Source organism: Scyliorhinus torazame, chromosome 8, assembly GCF_047496885.1.
Source record: "Scyliorhinus torazame isolate Kashiwa2021f chromosome 8, sScyTor2.1, whole genome shotgun sequence".
NCBI lineage: Eukaryota > Metazoa > Chordata > Chondrichthyes > Carcharhiniformes > Scyliorhinidae > Scyliorhinus > Scyliorhinus torazame.
In genome coordinates this window covers 33,181,209-33,200,661 of record NC_092714.1, presented here as the reverse complement: position 1 = coordinate 33,200,661, position 19,453 = coordinate 33,181,209, and the positions used below count along the sequence as shown (strand labels likewise).

At 40.6% G+C, this 19,453-nt stretch overlaps 1 protein-coding gene across 1 annotated transcript in view; it reads left to right on the top strand.

Moving 5' to 3' along the window:
- Positions 1 to 290: 290 nt before the first annotated feature.
- Positions 291 to 19,453, top strand: part of LOC140427735 (uncharacterized) — a 40,119-nt gene continuing 20,956 nt past the window's right edge. Inside the window, exons 1-4 of the mRNA XM_072513336.1 lie at positions 291 to 923; positions 9,536 to 9,606; positions 12,708 to 12,933; positions 16,311 to 19,057. Of these exons, the coding sequence (XP_072369437.1) occupies positions 542 to 923; positions 9,536 to 9,606; positions 12,708 to 12,933; positions 16,311 to 19,057 (3,426 nt within the window). The 5' untranslated portion in view covers positions 291 to 541. The remainder of the gene's footprint in view (positions 924 to 9,535; positions 9,607 to 12,707; positions 12,934 to 16,310; positions 19,058 to 19,453) is intronic.

Sequence of the window (19,453 nt, the reverse complement as noted above, 5' to 3'; positions counted from 1 at the left end):
CATTGACAACATATTGAAGACCTCCCAATTGACTGTGCTGGCGCGTGGCGCCAAGCCCCCAAAGCGACCGGGACAAGTGCTCGACCAACCGACCTTGATGGCGGAGTGACGCTCAACTTAGCCCAGCCGGCCCCGCCCCCCCCACCCCCGAACCAATGGAAACGCGCAAACGCCCGGGACGGCCCAATCGCCTCCTCGGAGGGACGCGATTGGCCACCGGCCTTCAAGCTAGGGTGATTCCGAGGTTATATAAAGGGGTCGGCGGACTCGGGCGGGCGGGCCAGAGAAGAAGAAAAAAAAGAGAGAGAGGACTTTTATTTTGAGGCCGACTTGTCTCCGCGGCGTTTGGCCAGTGAGGGAGGTATTGAGTAAAATATTTTTTTTTAAAAAGAGAGAAAGATGGGTGGGGAGTGACCGGCGACATTAATAATTCGGAGGCGGGCATAAAAAAATTAAGGGGGGGGGGAAATAAATAAAAACACACCAAAGAAGGACGGCGATCAACTAATTAATTTATTAAATAGAAGCAGGGGCCTGGAAAATGGCCGGCGACAGCGGCGCGTACGAGGTGGTGAGCAGCCGGTATCTGAAGGACAGGGATGAGTCGTCTTGGCCCGGCGGAGGGGAGCCGGGCGACGACGACGACGACGAGGAGGAGGAGGAAGAACATTCTGGAAGGAAGCTCTCCGCCGCCGCCGCCTCCTCCTGCCGGGCGGCCTCCGGCTACGAGCTGATCGACGGCACCCTGTACCGCAAGAGGCTGGAGCGAGGGGCGACCAGCTACACCGAGGTGCTGCTGGCCGCCGCCCAGGAGCAGCGGCGGGATGTCATCGCCGCCTTCCACCAGCAGCCGGCCCCCGGGCACCGCCACTGCACCATGGAGGAGACGTACAGAAATGTCTCCGAGAACTACTGGTGGGAAGGTGGGTCACTCGCCTGACTCCAGATTTTCATGTAAAAAGAAAACTTCTTATAAAAAAAATAATGTGCCCACCTCCTTGGCAGAGAAAAAACATCCCCCCCCCACCTTGCATTGATTGCTGAGGAAAATATCTGTGCTTTAATGTAATTCCTCCCCCCCCCCTTCAGTTTAATCCCCGTGTTGGAATGCAGTCAGATTCTTCACTAGTATTTCCTTCTCCCAACTTTTCTTCCAAGAAGATCTTGCACTCTTCCCTCTCCTCGCCCAGAGCTGATGTTTTGTCATGTGACTCTTTTTTGTTGTTGTGTATGTGTGTGTGGGGCTTGGGTTCAAACCCTGAAGGGGGAAGGAAAAAAATCCAGCAATGTTTGGTGCCCAACTTGTCTTTGATGTTTTAAATGCTTCTTTGGAATCATGGCAACACTCCAGATTTTCTCTCTTTCCCCCCCCCCCCACCCCCAAAAATGATTTTTTTCAGTCAAGGATTTTTAAAAACTCTTTCCACCCCCCCCCCCCCCCCCCCACCCCAGGTTGGGTGCGGACGAGGGTTGTCTTGATGTCAACTTTTGTTTCTGTGTAAGGATTTTTAAAAACTCTTTCCACCCCCCCCCCCCCCCCCCACCCCAGGTTGGGTGCGGACGAGGGTTGTCTTGATGTCAACTTTTGTTTCCGTGGACTTTAGAATGACCAATTTTCTGGGCCGTGACTTTTAAGTTTCGTCCGCACTGTTTAAGTCATTGACTCCCTTGTTTCTTTTTTCCCACCCACCTTCAGGTTTCCTTAGAAATGTCTTTCCGACCCAGCGAAAGAGGGGCCGGTGGAGATACCCCTGCAGTGGGCATTGGTGCTGTTGAACTGACGGCCAGAGCTTCAGCAGAGAGATTTGTGCTGAGGCTGTTCCCCGCCCTAGCTTGTTTCTAGGAGATTGGGCACTTCTCCTGAAAGCCTAGCTTGATAAAGAACTCAATGGAGGGGAGGGGGGTAATATGTTGAATTGTAAGAATGGCGAGACAAGCTGGAAAACAGAAAACTCTGAAATTCAGTGATGGATGGAGGAAAAAGATTGTTTTGCAGTTTTGAGAGTCTAGCTTCCTGTGGTATAAAGGAAGTGATGTAGCTGGAGCTTGTGTGGGCAACTTGGGTTCATGTTGTCATGCTGGTTCAGGAATCTGAGCCATCTCCTGTTCAAATAATATTTGCTCAATTCCATAATTCCATAACCCTTAGTATTAATGATTTAATGTGATTAGTTAGGGAATTTCAGTTCCTGTTTTTATTGCTTGGAAACAAAAGTGTACTTGCAAAATACTTCAAGTCCATGGTTGTAGTACCTACTTCAGTATTTTCCATCACTTGCGGGCTCGACTCTTTTTGGATAGCTCATTAAGAGCCTCTAGTGGCAATGAACCATATTGCAGTATGATGACAAAAGCTGGTTTCTTGTAAAATTTCAGTATTAATTGAGAATGCGGTATGTCCATAGAAGAAATTTTCAAGCTGTAATTTGTTGCCCAAGGAGTTTGTGACCAGAAATGTGCTGTGGAATTGACAGTAACACCCATGATTGCATGTGACCTGAATCCTTCAAACCTTTTGATTGCCAACTTTTCTATCCACTAAGGAGCATGATAATCTGCAATACTAAATGTGGAAAAAGCTGAATATGTACCATCCCATTTCATGTAAAGAACTTGAATGGACTTTGATTAGTTGATGGCCTCCATGTTTGAGACAGCACCGAGAATGAGTTGACAGTAGTAGTTCATGTAGAGAAGTGAGACATTCCCCAAATTTTAGGACTTGCAGCAAACCTTTGTAACTTAATTCTAAGATCATGTTAGTGAGCATTCATCGAGCATCAGTTGTGATACCATGGACGTGATTCTCCATTAGCCGACACTGAAATCGGGAAATGTGATTGGGCGGAGAATGGCTTCCGACAGCAAAATGGTGGCAGGCGCAGATTTGACGCCAAATCGTGATTCTCTGTCACCTTGAAAACGGCGTCAATGCATTTCACTCCGCATGTACAGTAGACACCGTTTGCATGTCATTAGCAGGCCCGACCCAGTATTCTCTGGGACCTCCGATATTCTCCGCCTCCAATGGGCCAAGTTCCCGGCGGTGTGGTTCACTTGTGCTTTTAAAAATCATGAAACCGGCGTGGCGGCTGCTGAAGGAGAGAGAGGAGGTACGGAACATGTCCAATATTGCCATAGTTTGCTGTCAGTTGTGCCACTGGCCGGGGGGCTTCTGCCAGGGCTGGAGGGAGTAGTTGGGGTGGCCAGGAGGTGGGCTGTGGGGTCGGGATGGACGGATATGGAGCACCATTGCCGCAGCCGGCAAGGCAGCCATGCAGCTGCGTGCACCACTAACAGCTCACTTTGAACCTGGTGCCATGGGTTGTACCGGGACACCCCCCTGGGTGCCCTCTGGCCCTAGACGACCCCAGCAGCTGTATGGGCCCATTCCAGCACAACCAGTGCCATCTTTATGGCTGGGGAGTGGGGTGTGTGTGGGGAGTGTAATGTGTATGTGCGGCTGCAGCTTGTCAGCGTCCTGAGTGTTAATCACTGACCTGGCGAATCCCGCACCGTTTTTCATTAGAATTAATTGTGTTCCACATAGCACCGGTGCTAGCCCCTTAATAGTAGTGGAATCGGTGCAGGTGTGGTGCCGATTCTTTTGTCGTGGAAGTCCACAGATTCTCCGTTGGCGTCAACACTGAGAATCCAGCCCCATGTATTTCACTTGGAAAGTAAAGCAAATCTTCAAGCAAATAACAAGCATGCAATAAATATTACATGATGCTTGAAGCCTTAATTGGTGGTAGCAAAAGTTCTTATTCAGTGATAGTTTAGGAAAACCAAATAAAATAAAACCAGTTCTGGGTAGGTGAGCTGATGAGTGGCAAATGGAATTTAATATGTACAACTGTAAGGTAATGAGACTTGGGAATGAATAAAAGAATGGTAGTAAAATCTGGACGGCCATGTAGGGTACAGGACACAACACGGGATTTAGAGGTTGATAATGTAACTGAGAGCCACATTGCTGTTACAAATGACAGCAACAAAATCTAACTGAATGCTCAGATTTATAGCCAGAGGGAAGAGCACAAAATTCTGGAGGTGATGATGAATCTGTACAAGATGCTGGTATGACCATACTTGGAATACTGTGTAAAGTTCTGGTCAGCATATGATTAAGAATATTTTGATATTAACAACAACATAAAAGAAAACACCCAAAGTAAAAAGTAATGTAAGACATGTATATCTCCTGAGGAATAGTTGAAGAGTCTGAGGTTTTTTCTCTGTAGCTGTAGAGACTTGGGGAGATTTTTTACCTATTTAAGGATGTTGAACATATTTACCAGTAGGATTTTGGATTGCTGCAGGCTCCTAAAGCAAAGGACAAGAGATTGGCTTGGAAAGGTTTAAAATTAGTTAATTTATGCAGAAAGTTTGCATGGAGTTTGCACGTTTCCCCTGTGGGTTTCTTCCGGGTGCTTCCGTTTCCTCCCACAGTCCAAAGGTATGAAGGTTAGGTGGTTTGGCCATGATGAATGCACAGGGTTACGGGGATAAATTGCTCTTTCTGAGGGTCGGTACAGACATGATGGACTGAATGGCCTCTGCACTGTAGGGATCTTATGGATTGTTTTTGAGAGACGAAAGATGGTATGGAAGCATAAAGAAGGTACGAGGGACTGGCTTGCACTTTATTTTCCTATGTTCAAAAGAACAGTAAAGACCAAGTAATTTTGGTGACCAAAACCCCCAGAGGAATATCTTTCTTATCCATGAATGACCACAGTGAATTAACCATATTTGAAGGTGATTTCCCAGACAAGGGAGTTCCACAGCAAATGAAGTAGAGGGCCATAACAAATATTTCTGTATAAAGAGGGGGAACTCTTAAAATAAATAATAACAGAAGGATGTGGGATAGGTTAGAATAAATTCAAAGCCAATAGAAAGACAAAATTACAACCTATTCAGTCCCTCCGAAGACAACTACAGGATTAAGCGCTGGAATTGTGGAAAGCAACATCACAAACTTGAGTTGACGTAGGGAAGGACTGAAACAACCACTGCAAACACTGGAACTCTGTATTTGAGTGCCTGGCAAAATAAGTTTGCATGGAGGGACCTAGATGAGTATTCGTATGATGCAGTAAACTCTTGACTGAATAGCAATGGCCCATATTTGTTGATGCAAGTAAATATTAGTATTACGGAAAGAAGACATGTTGTCGAAGTTTTTTGTCTTGCACTCAACAGGATAGAATCGCAAGAATACCAAATTTCAAAAGAGTTAACAATTTAAATCAAAGGGCTGGTGGATTGTATCAAACAGCATGTCCCTTTGGCTGTTTGCAAAAGGGTAAGTACTGACTGTACTCTACCATCTCGTGCTTGTAAAACTCAAAATGTAGTGTCTAATGTTAGATTTTATTCGGCAATTGGACAACATTCAGTAAACAATCCGTCTGGCTTGCAGTTTGGCTCACTTACCTCAACACACATTGCCCTGTTCTTTGCAAACAGAAAAGGACATGTCCATGAATTGTGCCTTTTTCAACCAAACAAAAGGCTTGGGGGATATCCATTCCCTGGTCCATTCCCCAGGACAACACCTTGACCAATCGGCCAACTCTCCTGGTTTGAACTTAAACAAAAGCTCTCTGGTGCATTCTATCCTGATGGGTGCAAGACAAAAATGTACAACAGTATGACTTATTTTTCCAGAGATACTCAAGTTCTGCACTACCAAACAACTGTAAAGGCATTCCTGATCAAATGAGTGATGGGAGTTTGAGATTAATGCTTGTTTTAGAGTGGCATAAGTCGTATCATTGATCAGTCTGTCCATGTACAGCAACACAACACTCTAGCTTGGGCTGATGAGTGGCACATAACATTTGTGCCACACAGGTGCCAGGCAATAACCATCTCCAACAAGAGAAAATCTAATCATCTCCAACAAGAGAAAATCTAACCATCTCCCCTTGTCAATGGCATTGCCATCACTGAATCTCCAACTATCAACATCTTGGATGTAACTATTGACCAGAACTTTGGACTGGTCGTGTAAATACTGTGGCTGCAAGAGCAGGTCAGAGGTTAGAACCTCTGCTGAGAGTAACTCTCCTTCTGACGCCCCAAAGCCTGTTCACCATCTACAAGGTGCAAGTCAGGAGTATAATGGAATATTTTCCATTTGCCTGGATGAATACAATTCACTCAAGAAACTTAACACTCTACGTGACAAAGCAACGAATTGATCATCACTTCACTTTCTAAAAAGAATTTCTAACCCGGGTCCCTGGTGCTGTGAAGCAACAGTGCCCCCTCTACCAACCGGTGCACTGTACCATCTACAAGATTCACCGCAGCAACTAGTCGGGGTTCCATCACTTTCCAAACCCGTGATTTCAAAAATCAAGAAGGAACCTGGGCTCGAAATGTGGAAAACCTGCAAGTTCCACTCCCTAGTCGCACACCATCCCCACTTGGAACTATGTAGCTATCCCTTCCGTGGGTAAAAATACATGAATATCACTGAGTGTACCTACACTACATGGACTGTAGCAATTAAAGACGGTGACTCATCTTCGCCTTATTGAGGACAATTTGGGATGGACAACAAATGCTGGCTTTGCCAACAGCAGTCTGATCCCATGAGAATATTTGGAGACTATCTTTTATGTATTTGAAACACACTGCTTTGAAGTTCAGTGATAACTGTTGAAATCTGAGTCGTAGCTTAAGATATTTCATAAGTTCATGCATATTTCATTTCAAAGCTCAATTCAATTTTTGCACCATTAAAGGAAGTTTTAGGAATTTATACAAAGCATGAGTGGAATTTGCTGCCTGAAAGGGTGGTGGAGGCAGAGGCCCTCATAACACTTAAGTGTTTTGATGTGCACTTGCGATGCCAACACATGTAAGGCTATGGGCCAAGTGTTGGAAAATGAGATTAGAATACTTAGGTGATTGTTTTTGACCGGCGCAGATGCGATGGCCGAAGGGCCATTTTCATGCTGTATAGCTCTATGACTCTATCGCAGATCTTTTGAAAATATCATGGATGTTGCAATTGTTTTTACAGTTGCACCATTTACTTACTGTCGATCAGTTGAGGGGTAGTTTATATTGTTTTGATCATACCCTTCTCTTTGGCAAAAAGTATATATTGTGGAAATATATTTTTATTCCTGAAATCCTTCTGGAATCTTTTATAATATGCAAACAACTGGAAATCTGGAGCATGAAACAACTGTTTGAGTTGTTCAGTCGGGTTCATTCATCAGCTTGGAAGGTACTGAGGAAGGGAATGAACTATTGTATGACTAGAAGTTCCAAGTGTTTCATCTGAAATAATGTCATTTTTTAACTATATTCTCAGAAACACTTGGTTCAGAAAAACTTCCTATCTGAAATTTAAGGTGTCTCCTGAAGGATTGGCTGATTAGAGGAAATATTCTGTAACCACTAGTAGGATTGAAGATCAAATTAATACTTTTTGTGTATAAGCAATTGTTGCCAGGGAAATGTTAATGCTGGGATTCACAAATATGTACATATAAAACATCCTCACCCTTCAATGAATCTGTTTTGGAAAGCAGAATATTAAAGGTCACACATGCATGGGAATTTTAAGACTGATGGTTAGATTGATCTTCTGGAATTTTACAGCTACCAAACTGTGGAAATATTTTAGAGGTGAGTAATAGTGAATGTATTGGTAATATATTTTGGAAAATCAGAAAGGGAAATATCCAGCTTTATAGCAAATTGTTCCAGGATGAGCATCGCTGAAAGACAGATTATGGTGTAAACAGTATATTAATAAATAAAGATACTTCAACAATGTGACAAAGGAACACAGTGAAATGTTATGATCTTTTGGGATTTTTTCTGCATTATAGTTCCAAAATATTACCAGTGAAAGTCATCACGATTACGTAGATAACTCCAGTCGTGTGTAAGGCTTGAAATAGAAATTGAGCTTTTGGCACAAATCAATATGAACTAAAGAATGATTTCAATAAGTAAGAAGCTTTGGAAGAAAATGTAGAGTCAAACAAAACATGTGCATATTTCTGGCATATTTGAATGCCAAAGTTGGAAAACTAGGAATATTGTACCATCAATGGGAAAATTGAAAAATGAAGTGAGGTATTATCTTGCACCTGATTTTAGCTTAATCAAATAAAAATCAAAGTTGATACCAGAAATAATTTTATAAGAAATAGATAAAAACCTAATACATAATGGAACACTGAAAGTCCATAGTACCAATCAACTGAACAAAATGTTTTTAGTAACCAATAGTATGCAATTGAGAATGAACAGAACTAAGCTGTTTACTGTTTGCTTATATATTTCTTGACATTACAGTCATTTGGTAGTATGGGACTTGAATGTTGCTGAAAAGAAAGAGACATGTTGCTGAATCTATTCATATTGTTCTTACCAAGCTAAATGCAAGGATACCAAATTTCAAATGATCACAGCAATTTATAAATCCGAAAAAAGGATGCTGATGTTAGCAAATCAATTCTGACCGAAGCTTTGTCATGGAGAAAGCAACGGATGAGCTATAGGCTCTCCCAAGCTTCCATGTTGAACATATTCTTTTTGTTTGCAGAGAAGGAGTCCGTGTATCAGAATGTATTCCACTAGTAAGTGTAAATAAGCTATCTTATGACCTTGACTAATTATCTTAAATTGATTGTTAGTGTTGCTATGGGTGCACTCTGGATTGTTCAGCAAGTGCTACCCAATTGCAGAAGCACACCTAACAGTAGACATTTTTGGGGGGTTTTGTAAGCAGTTTAGTGCTGCCTGTATAGTGCCTATTATGGGCAACTGAAGGAACATGATGGTCGATTCAATCAGCCAATCGTTGAGATATACGGCATACGCACCGAGTATTCCACTGACACAGAAATTCATACATGATGTTGCTCAATTGTGTGGTAGGTAGAATGTCATTTTGGGCTGGTGGCAGCATTCTGTTAGGGTAAAATATGACTCGTATAGCCACTTCCAGGCATGAAAGGTGCTCTGTCTACTGCAAATTACCCTGGAAAGATGGAAGTATTTCAAAAAGTTGAACAACAGGGTTCAGCAAGGGGGCTACAATGGAGTGGCTAGCATAGTATAAATTGTGATAAATTGAAATTTGGTATTCTTGCATTTATCCTGATGTGCAACAGGATAAGATCTGGAAATCTGATTTGCTTTTCAGCAATATTAACTTTATTTTGTTCATTTAAGAATATTGGTGTCTCATGAGACAAGATTATAACAATCAAACATAGGCTCACTAATTTACACAATGGTGTGATTTTGAGATTGAACAGACACACTATCTAGAAGAGTGGAAGAACATCATGTAGATTCCGAAGTACTAGGAAATTCTTGTGTAAGTTGTGAAATATTTATTTTTTCTGCAATAACATCAGAAGATGCAATTTATATGACTATTTGAAAACAAGACTCCAAGGAAGTGGTGCAATAGCAAATGTAACTTCTGTAATGTAAACTATTTAACAATGTATATTGCTTCTCATGCAACTTTATTAATCTATTTTAGGAATGTTTCCAGACATCCGAGATTACGTCCTGGGATGCAATCAGTGTAAAGATGGGAGAGATAATCCTCTGGTAAGAGTTGTGAAAATAAGAAAAAAATATTAGATTTGAATATGTGAATTATTGCTGAAGAAGTGGAAGCGTTATAATGCAGTATGATCATGTATTTATGTTTTGCTTCACCAATCATAAATAATTTCCACATGGCTACATTTCTAGGCTGCTATCATGTCTGCCTTAGTGTTAGATCTCAATTTGCAGCTAAATGTTTTTAATCCCATTTCCTTGCCCTTTTATTTTCAAGTATTTATCCAACTCTGTTTTATATGAAGCTATAACTTTTGCTGCAATTACCACTTGTTGTGAAGCAACCCAGGTCTAACAATCAATAATAAATTGCATTTATATAGTGCCTTTAACATCGTAAAATGTTTCCAGGTATCTCATACGATGTTGTCAAACCAAATTTGGCATTCAGCCACATGAGGAGACATTAGGTTAGATGGCCAAAGGCTTGGTCGGACAGGTAAGTTGTGAAGAAAGTGAGAGAGCAGTGGACAGATGAAGGTTTAGGTATAGAATTTCAGAGCTTAGGGCCCAGATAATTGAAAACACGACCACCAATGATGGAACGATCAATGTCCAGAATGCTCACAAGGCCAGAACTGGAGCAGTGCAGAAATTTCAAAAGGTTTGTCAGGACCGGGAGGATTTTAGAGTTAAGGTGGGAGGAACCCATGGAGGATTTGAAAACCAGCTTAAGAATTTCAATGTTGAAGTACTGATGGAATACAACTGTATTGCCTTCTGTAGCATGTATTTTATATCCCATTCTATCAATTATGTCACATTCTCTTTATACACTAATTTCTTCAAATTTTAACTAAATTAGTTCAGTGCAAATTGTCATTGATAAGTATATATCTTTCTGATTATTAATTTTGCCTTGTGCCAGTTTAGCCATGATAAAACTATAACACCTATAAGAGTGGTATAACACAATAATAATCTTTATTAGTGTCACCAGTAGGCTTATATTAACACTGCAATGAGGTTACTGTGAAAATCCCCTAGTCGCCACACTCCGGCACCTGTTTGGGTACACGGAGGGAGAATTCAGAATGTCCAGTTCACCTAACAGCACGTTTTTCGGGACTTATGGGAGGAAACCTGAACACCCAGAAGAAACCCATGGAGACACGGGCAGACTCCGCACAGACAGTGACCAAGCCGTGAATCGAATCCGGGTCCGTGGTGCTGTGAAGCAACAGTGCTAACCACTGTGCTATTGTGCCACCAGCTTGTCACCCTTCTGTTTTTCGGCACAATTCCAGTTTCGAAAGGTTATTTACGATTAACGTTTGATCCCTAATATCCATCAGTATTCTGGGATCCCTGCAATTTTCCAAGGAAGGAAATACAGAGTTACGGCGAGAAGTCAGGAGAATGGCACTTAAGTGATTTGCTCATTTGGAGAACTGGTGCAGACACAATGGGCTGAATGGCCTCATTCTGCACTGTAGCAAACCTATGATTTTGCTCCCATTAATTTTCATAATATTTTCTTTAGATTATTTCTATACATTAGTATCAGTTACACCCTCATATATCTATAAAGCTTCTTTTGAAAGCTGGGGTGATTTATTTGTTAAACATCAATTCAGGAACTCAAGCGCATGTCAGATGTGGCAAAACATTGTAGGTCTCACTCCAGAGACTTGAGCACTTAATGGGAGGCTGACACTTAGTGCAGTACTAGGTAAGTGCTGCACTGTCAGAGGTTTTTAACTTTTGGATGAGACATCAAACCACAGTCTACGTTCTTGGGTGGATATAAAATAATCCAAGGTTCTATTCAAAAAAAAACTTGGACATTATTGCCTTGTGTCACTATTTGATTGCCAAATAACATGACTAAAACAGACTATCTAGTTGTTATTACACTAATGTTGGGACCTTGGCTGTGTGCAAATTGGCTGCTCTGTTCCCCAAATATAGGGAATTCCCTCAGTACAAAAATTCTTAATTGGCTGTAAAGCTAATGTGCGTTAAAATGTTTGAAGGTTGTGAAAAGCATTATATAAAATGTGAATTCTTTCTAAGTATGTCCACTCATCCTTTGACTCTTTTAAAAATTGACAGAAGATTTTTAGAACAGCAACTATTGAAGGTACAGCCACCAAAGGTGGAATGACTAAAATTGAAGATCCTCAAAGCCAGAATTGGAGGAGCGCAGAGATCTTGAATGGTTGCAAGGCATGTGGAGGTTATGGAAATAACCATAGAGGGGCTTGAAAACAAGAATGAGAATTTAAAATTTGATGTTTCCAAGCCAGGAACCAGTACAGGACAGCAAACATGAGGGTGGTGAATTAATTGAACTTTTGTTATAAATCACCAGATGCATTCTTAGTCTATACTAGAGAACTTTAAAAAAATTAATTCGTGCAATCCTGTACTGAACGTGCTGTATTGAAGGTCTCCATATGTGGGGTAGATTTGCATATTTAGAGTCAAAATTAAGTCTAGAATCAAATCCATTTGGAGGATCCTAAGCTTCAGCTTAGAATCTCAGGAGCATGTTGATTTTTACTAGAGTTCATGTAAACTTTTCTTTGAAAACACATAATGGTCAAACGAACAACAGGCTGATCATTAACATTCCTACAGAACTTCTATAAAATTGTTGACTTAACAATTCTTTTTTCTTGGGTTACAGTCGTATTGGTGATGCAAACAGTGATTTTCTTTGGTGTTTAGAGCCCAGTGAATATTAAAATTCAAAACTGTTATAAATTTGATCCATTGTAAATCATATATACCAGGTAGCCTATCTAGTCTATTCCATTTGGCATATTAACATGCTTCACCACAAAAGAACATGAGATTAGTTTGTGGTTGTGATTTTTCAGTTGTGTTTGAGGCTTCCTGGGAAGGCTGCAAGCAGAAATTTGATCATTTCTCAGGTGGGAGGAATAGAGGGAAAATCTGTGGAAAAGTCAGTTACTGTGTAGTATTAGACATGTTGGAACACCAGTACAGGGGCTAACAATGCCTTTACCTGCTCCCATGGCCGGGGAAATGGTATTCATGGAATTGGGAAAAGGAAGATGAAATTAGAATTGACTCCGAATACGGGAAAAATGTTAAATTTATGTACTTTGTTTTGGCAGATTTCAGAAGAAAAGCATATAACTCATCAATTGCCTACACACTGCACCAAAGTGCTTGAGAGATTGAACAGTCAACGCTCTAAAGGCCTTTTTTGTGATGTAACTTTGATAGTGGAGAAAACATCCTATCCAGCTCATCGTGCTGTGTTAGCAGCTGTTAGTGAATACTTCCAGGATCTGTTTTCAGAGAAAGGATCTACATCTAATAAAATTGTGGATTTGAAAGGTGACGAATTTTGAAATAATTATTTGCGCATGTTTTACTTCTAATATCAGCTCCAGCCAGTGAACAATGATTTTGAAGGTCATGGATTCAAGTTCGTGCTATGGAGTTGGGCACGCAATCTATGCTGACACTTCAGTACAAAGTTGATGGGATGTTGCACTATCAAGAGGTGCATTTTTTCGAGTGAGACTTGTTTTAAAATCTCTTACTGCCATAAAGTGGATGTAAAAAATCATATTGCACTATTTGGAGAAGAGCGGAGAGTCCCTTCAAAAATCTGCTGAACATTTATTCGTCAATTATCACCTATAAAAATAAAACCAGTCATTTATTTAATTGCCTTTTGTGAGACCTTGCTGTGGACAAATTGGCTGTTATATTCATCATAAAACAGTGATTGTTTTAAAAATATCAATGAATTTGCAATGAAGCATTTTGAAGTATCCTGATGACATGAAAGGCACTACTACATAAATGCAAGTTCTCCTCTTTCTTTCTGGTACTTGTGCGTTGCAAAATGAGGCTTTGGTATGCTGTGGCAACTGATCAAACAATAAATGCTGTTCTATAGCTGCGGACTGGCAGTAGAATAGCAATGTTTTTAGTATTCCAGATTGCATTGGTTAATTAAGGTTGACACCTAGGCTTTAGAGGTTTGAGTTTCTGATCTTGGTGGTAAAGGCCATATTAATAGCACAGTTTTCCAGAAATTCCCGACCTTTGTATGGCTCCTGCTACCACTACCTGTCAGTTTGACAGTTGACGGCCACCTAAGGTTCATCAAATACTGATAAGTCAACTAAAGTCTAAGCAAAAATTCATGAGAGACTTATTTACTTGAGTGGTTAGAATGTGAAATTTGGTATTGCAAATAGTGTTTGACGCAAATAACACGTACATTTAGGGAAGCTAGATAAATATATGAGAGAGAAAGGAATAAAAGAAATGTTGATGGGATAAGATTAATGAGGTTGGTAGGAGGCCTGTCTGAAGCAGAAACATTTAATAGACCTGTAGTTGAATGACCTGTTGCTGTGCTGTAAAATGTTATGATATATAATTCGATTTGTCCATCTATTTCTTTATCGCTAATGTGTTGGAATTTCATGAGCCTGAAAAGTGCTGTTCTGAGCACTGTTGCCTCATTGGTGGGTGAAGCCCGAGTTAGAGTACCCAAGATCTATTGGCATTAGTAAGTTGATAAAAATGCAAATTGATGACAACCTAAATTTGAACCTTTTGTGTGACCTGAAGGCCCATGGTGTGTGCACCATTGTGGCTTTTCACTATAAGCTATGTTCTTTCAGTTGATCGTTTAGAATGCTTTATACTGGGGCGGCAGAGTGGTTAGCACTGCTGCGTACGGCGCTGAGGACCTGGGTTCGATCCTGGCATCAAGTCATTGTGGCTTTTCACTATAAGCTACGTTCTTTCAGTTGATCGTTTAGAATGCTTTATACTGGGGTGGCAGAGTGGTTAGCACTGCTGCCTACGGCGCTGAGGATCTGGGTTCGATCCTGGCATCAAGTCTCCCCGCGTCTGGATAAAAGCAAATTACCGCGGATGCTGGAATCTCGAACCAAAGAGAAAATGCTTCAAAATCTCAGCAGGTCTGGCACCCTCTGTAGGGCGAGGAAAGAGCTAACGTTTCGAGTTCAGATGACCCTTTGTCAAAGCTTTGACAAAGGGTCACCTGGACTCAAAACGTTAACTCTTTTCTCTCTCTGCAGATGCTGCCAGACTGACTGAGATTTTCCAGCATTTTCTCTTTGGCTCCCAGTGTCTGGGTGTGTTTCTCCCCCACAACACAATGATGTGCAGGTTAAGTGGATTGGCCACGCTAAATTGCTCCTTAAAAAAAAATAGAATGCTTTATACTGGAAAGCCAGCAGTTATGCATCAGTAATGTTTCTATCGTTGGTAAATCAGGACCAGTGTTAGTGGGTTTCAGAATCTGTATATTAAGTAAAACTACGATGAACTTTGTTTGAAAAATGTGTTTAATATAAAATTCCTTTCAATCATTTTTTTTTTGTGACTAGAACATCGCCGTACAAAATTCATATTAACGAGACATTCTGTATTTTCAATTTCTTTGAAAAAAATTTGGAGTACCCAATTCATTTTTTTCCAATTAAGGGACAATTTAGTGTGGCCAATACACCTACCCTGCACATCTTTGGGTTGTGGGGGCGAAACCCATGCAAACACGGGGAGAATGTGCAAACTCCACATGGACAGTGACCCAGAGCCGGGATCGAACCTGGGACCTCGGCGCAGTGAGCCACTGTGCTGCCCTCTATTTTCAATTTCTAACACCAGAAAAATCATTTTATTTTCTGTACTGAATTGAGTGCTTTATGGTTTAACAACTATTAAGTCACAGTGCTTGTGTAGTTCAACTGCTTTCATCGTTTAAACTCATTTCATTTAGCTTTGTATGTAATGTTAGTAATAGGTATTTTGATGCTTCAGTTTGTAACTTGAGCAATGTACACAGTGAAAATCATAGATACATAGAAGATAGGAGCAGGAGGAGGCCTTTTGGCCCTTCGAGCCTGTTTGGCCATTCATCACGATCATGGCTGCTCATCCAACTCAATAGCCTAATCCTGCTTTCTCCCCATAGCCTTTGATCCCATTCTCCCCAAGTGCTATATCAAGCCACCTCTTGAATATATTCAAAGTTTTAGCATCAACTACTTCCTGTGGTAATGAATTCCACAGGCTCACCACTCTTTGTGTGAAGAAATGTCTTCTTATATCTGTCTGAAATGGTTTACCCTGAATCCTCAGACTGTGACCCCTGGTTCTGGACACAATCAATTGTGAAAGAATAGCAATCCCCTCCAGATGTATGCACAAACTTAAGGAAATCGGACTGCAAATTGCAATCATTGGATGGGGGGATAAGTTGTTACCTTTGATTCTACAGAACACCTGAAATGTACTGGAATCACAAAGGAGAGCAAAACGTGAGAGTTTTAAAAATAAGCTCAGGAATGAAATGAGGGAAAATCAGTACCACCTTTGCAAGAACAATTTAGTGTTCAAGCAATCTTTTGAGTTGCATAGTGGGGGTGCTCCTGAAACCACTTTAAGCTAGTCTTTATATGCTTGCAGGTTTGTCAAGTTAATGGATGAAGTCAAACTTTGTAGCTTGCTAATGGTGTCATCAGATCATTGTGGGTTCTGAAATTGAAAGGCGAAAGCTTTTTATCATTTTTCACTTCCATTGTTAATAAATCAAACCTCGTAAGGAAAAAATATTGCTTGTAGAGGCATCGTTTGACAAAGTGTCGAGGAATTAACTATTCTAATGACACAAATTACTGCAATAATTCTGATTTTAAATATTTTTATTCTTTGCGTTCTAGGGTTCAGCAGCAAGAGTTTCCTTCCGCTATTGGAATTTTCCTACACATCTTCATTGTCCTTAAAACCAGATTATTTTGCTGAGACATCAGCTTTGGCCAGGCACTTGCGGATTTGGGAAGTGGTTGAGATGTGTGCAGCATTGTGCAAATTGCATGGAACAGGGAACAGTAAAGCACACAAGGAGGAAGATAGCAAAGAAGAGAAAAAAGAATTTCCTTCATTTGAAGTTTTTATTGATCAATCTTTAACTGGACCTAGACAACATGTTTCAGATATTTGCTATAAGTTTGGTCAGCTAGAAGATGGTACAACACAACAGAAATTGGATGTTTTTACTGCAAGGTCGCATTCAGCAATGAGTCAAGGAGAAACAAAGGTCTCAGATTTTAGTATTAAGCTTCAAGAAATGCAGCAAGGATTTTTCAAAGACAAAGTGATACCAGTACATTCTGAAACTCCCTTCGAAAGCCTTGGAGCGGAGACGTTGGAAAATCCAAGTAGACGATTTAAATTATTAGGCTTTTATGATAAAACTCCATCTAAAACCTTAAAAGTTAAAACTTATCCTCAAAGATGTTCACCTGCAAATAAGGCATTGAGTAACATTCCTAATTCTTTAGACATGAAATTTGCTGGCATGTCAAAAAATGCTTGTCATCAAAGAAAATGCAGCTTTGAGAAAACTCCCATGAAGTCTAAATCACGTACAAAAGCGTCAAAGCATTTGGATCCTAACACTGTAAGCACTCAGGAAAACTCTGGTTGTAAAGGAGTGAGCACACTTCTCAGATCGCCTGTTAGACAAATGACCACTGAAGAAGAACTTTACTCTCCTAACACAACCGAGAAGTACAAACTGCTTAGTGTATTAGGGTTGCGAAGAAAAACTTCTGTTACTGACGGTGAAGAACAGGCTACTTGGAAACAAAAAAGGAGACTTCGACAGCCTAAAATAAAAAATTATTCACTGATTACTGGAACAAAGAGAAAAAAAATAGACATTGCAAAAGCTCAATTGCATGAAGACCAGTTTAAAACAAAAGCACTTACCAATTGTTTTGTTGTAATTGAAAAAATTCTACCACCAATACAGAAACAAAAAGGAGACAATCAAAAATTAAACAAAACATTGCTTGCACTAAACAAGCCTGAACCTTTAAGTCACAAAAATAGTGTGTCTCAGGATCATACCAAAAAGAAAAGAATTTGTGTTCCACCTAAAACACAAATGAATAACCCTAAAGTTAAAACTAAAGGGCGATTCAGTTATCTAGACAAGAAAATCCAACAAGGAAATAAATGTTCTAAAGGCAGTAGCAGAAGAAATGGTCCTTTAGCAAAAAATTCACAATCGTGCAAAACAAATCCCAGTATTTCCACAAAGGTTTTGAAGAGTGGCAACAAGTTTTCTGCCATTTCTACAGAGCAAAAAGCAGTGTTATCAAAATCTCAGGCAATTGACAACAAGGATACTGAAGGGAGTCCATTGGCTAGAAAAAGTCGAAGATGTGCCACTTACAAATGTGTAAAAAGTTCTTCCTTGCTAGGAAGCACAACATCTAAGGTGTCACCTTGCCTGACTGATCATGGGCATCGTGGCAGGCGGAAGACCAGACAGTTGTGTGATTCTATGAATTGTAGACAGTGTAAGTTATTGTGCCCTAAAATGAAAAGCTGTCAAAGAAATCCTGCTCTGAGAAGGTGTGCATCTAAAAGAACACTGCGAAGTCATTTTATATCATTAGGTCAGACCCCAAAACCAGTTGATACATTTTCTGATGACACTTGTCTGGCTGTCTCATCTAAAAGAAAAGTGAGACGGGTTCTAGATGAGAATCCTTTAAACCAATTGCCTGCAAAAACGAGGGTAGATGATGATGGAAAGTTTAAGAGGAAAAAAGTAGTTCCGTATGTTTACCAAAATACTCTTGGATTAGGAAACAAGCAGAAGGCAATAACTCAACTAGATACGAAAGCAATAGGAAACAGCCAGCCTGTTTCATCACATTTGAGGTCTAAACAAGAGACAAAGAACGAAGTACAGTTCAAATCAGGTTTCATGGATCCAGGGAAGCAGACTAAAACCTGTGCAAGTGAAACACAGCCAACTGTGAAAAGAAGAAAAGTGAAAACCACGGGGTGTCGATCTTTAGATGCTGAAAACATAAATTCGGGTACTTTTTTGCACAGCATACAAGCTGCTGGAGGTATTCCCGCACTGGGTAAAAGAAAGCGCATACCTACACAAAAACTGATTGAAGGTGGATTTTCCTTTGGATTTTTTATGACCCCTCAAAGCAAGAAAAAATCTGACAAGCTAACCAACCGAAATAATAGTAAACAATTTTATCTGTCCCCTAGTCGCACATTAGAGGGCAACTGTGCAGCTAAAGCAAAGGTGGTTGTGAAAGGAAAGTCTAAAGTAGCCACTTCTGTCAAACAGGCACCCGTCAATAGAAGAAAGAATTATTACACAAGAAAGTCATCATGCTCCCAAATTTCAGAAAGGATGAAACGAAATGCAGCAGCAAAAATAAAGAAAATAAAACCTGCTGGCTTGTTTGGAAAGAAACTAATACATTTGAATATTAAGAGTACACGGGGGAAAAAAAGGGCAAGATATCATGATGCTCACGTTAACACTATAAAGAAAGATAAACAACTGCCTACCTCACAGAAGGCAATAAAGTTGCAAAGAGTAGCCAGTGCTAGTTCGAAGCTCATGGGTTCCAAGGACCTACCAAAGGTATGCTTCATTTGTTATAGAAAATTAAAGACAGTGTTTTAATCTAAAAAATTGTGAAGACAGGTTAAGCCAGTGGTTAGTTACTTTTATACCTCAGTTGATGGGGATCATAGTTAATTGAAGGCTTTATGAATAGCGGTAGAGTTATATAAATCATTGATTAGAGCTTGGTTGGAATAATAATAAGTGCTTATTGTCACAAGTAGACTTCAATGAAGTTCCTGTGAAAAGCCCCTAGTCGCCACATTCCGCCGCCTGTTCGGAATAGTGAGCGGGATTCTGTGATCCTGAGGCTAAGTGTTGACGTGTTCGGAAAAGCTGCCACGTTTCCCGACGGCGTCAATATGGCCTACGGATAAGCAATTCTGGCCCCTACAGGGGGCCAGCACGGCACTG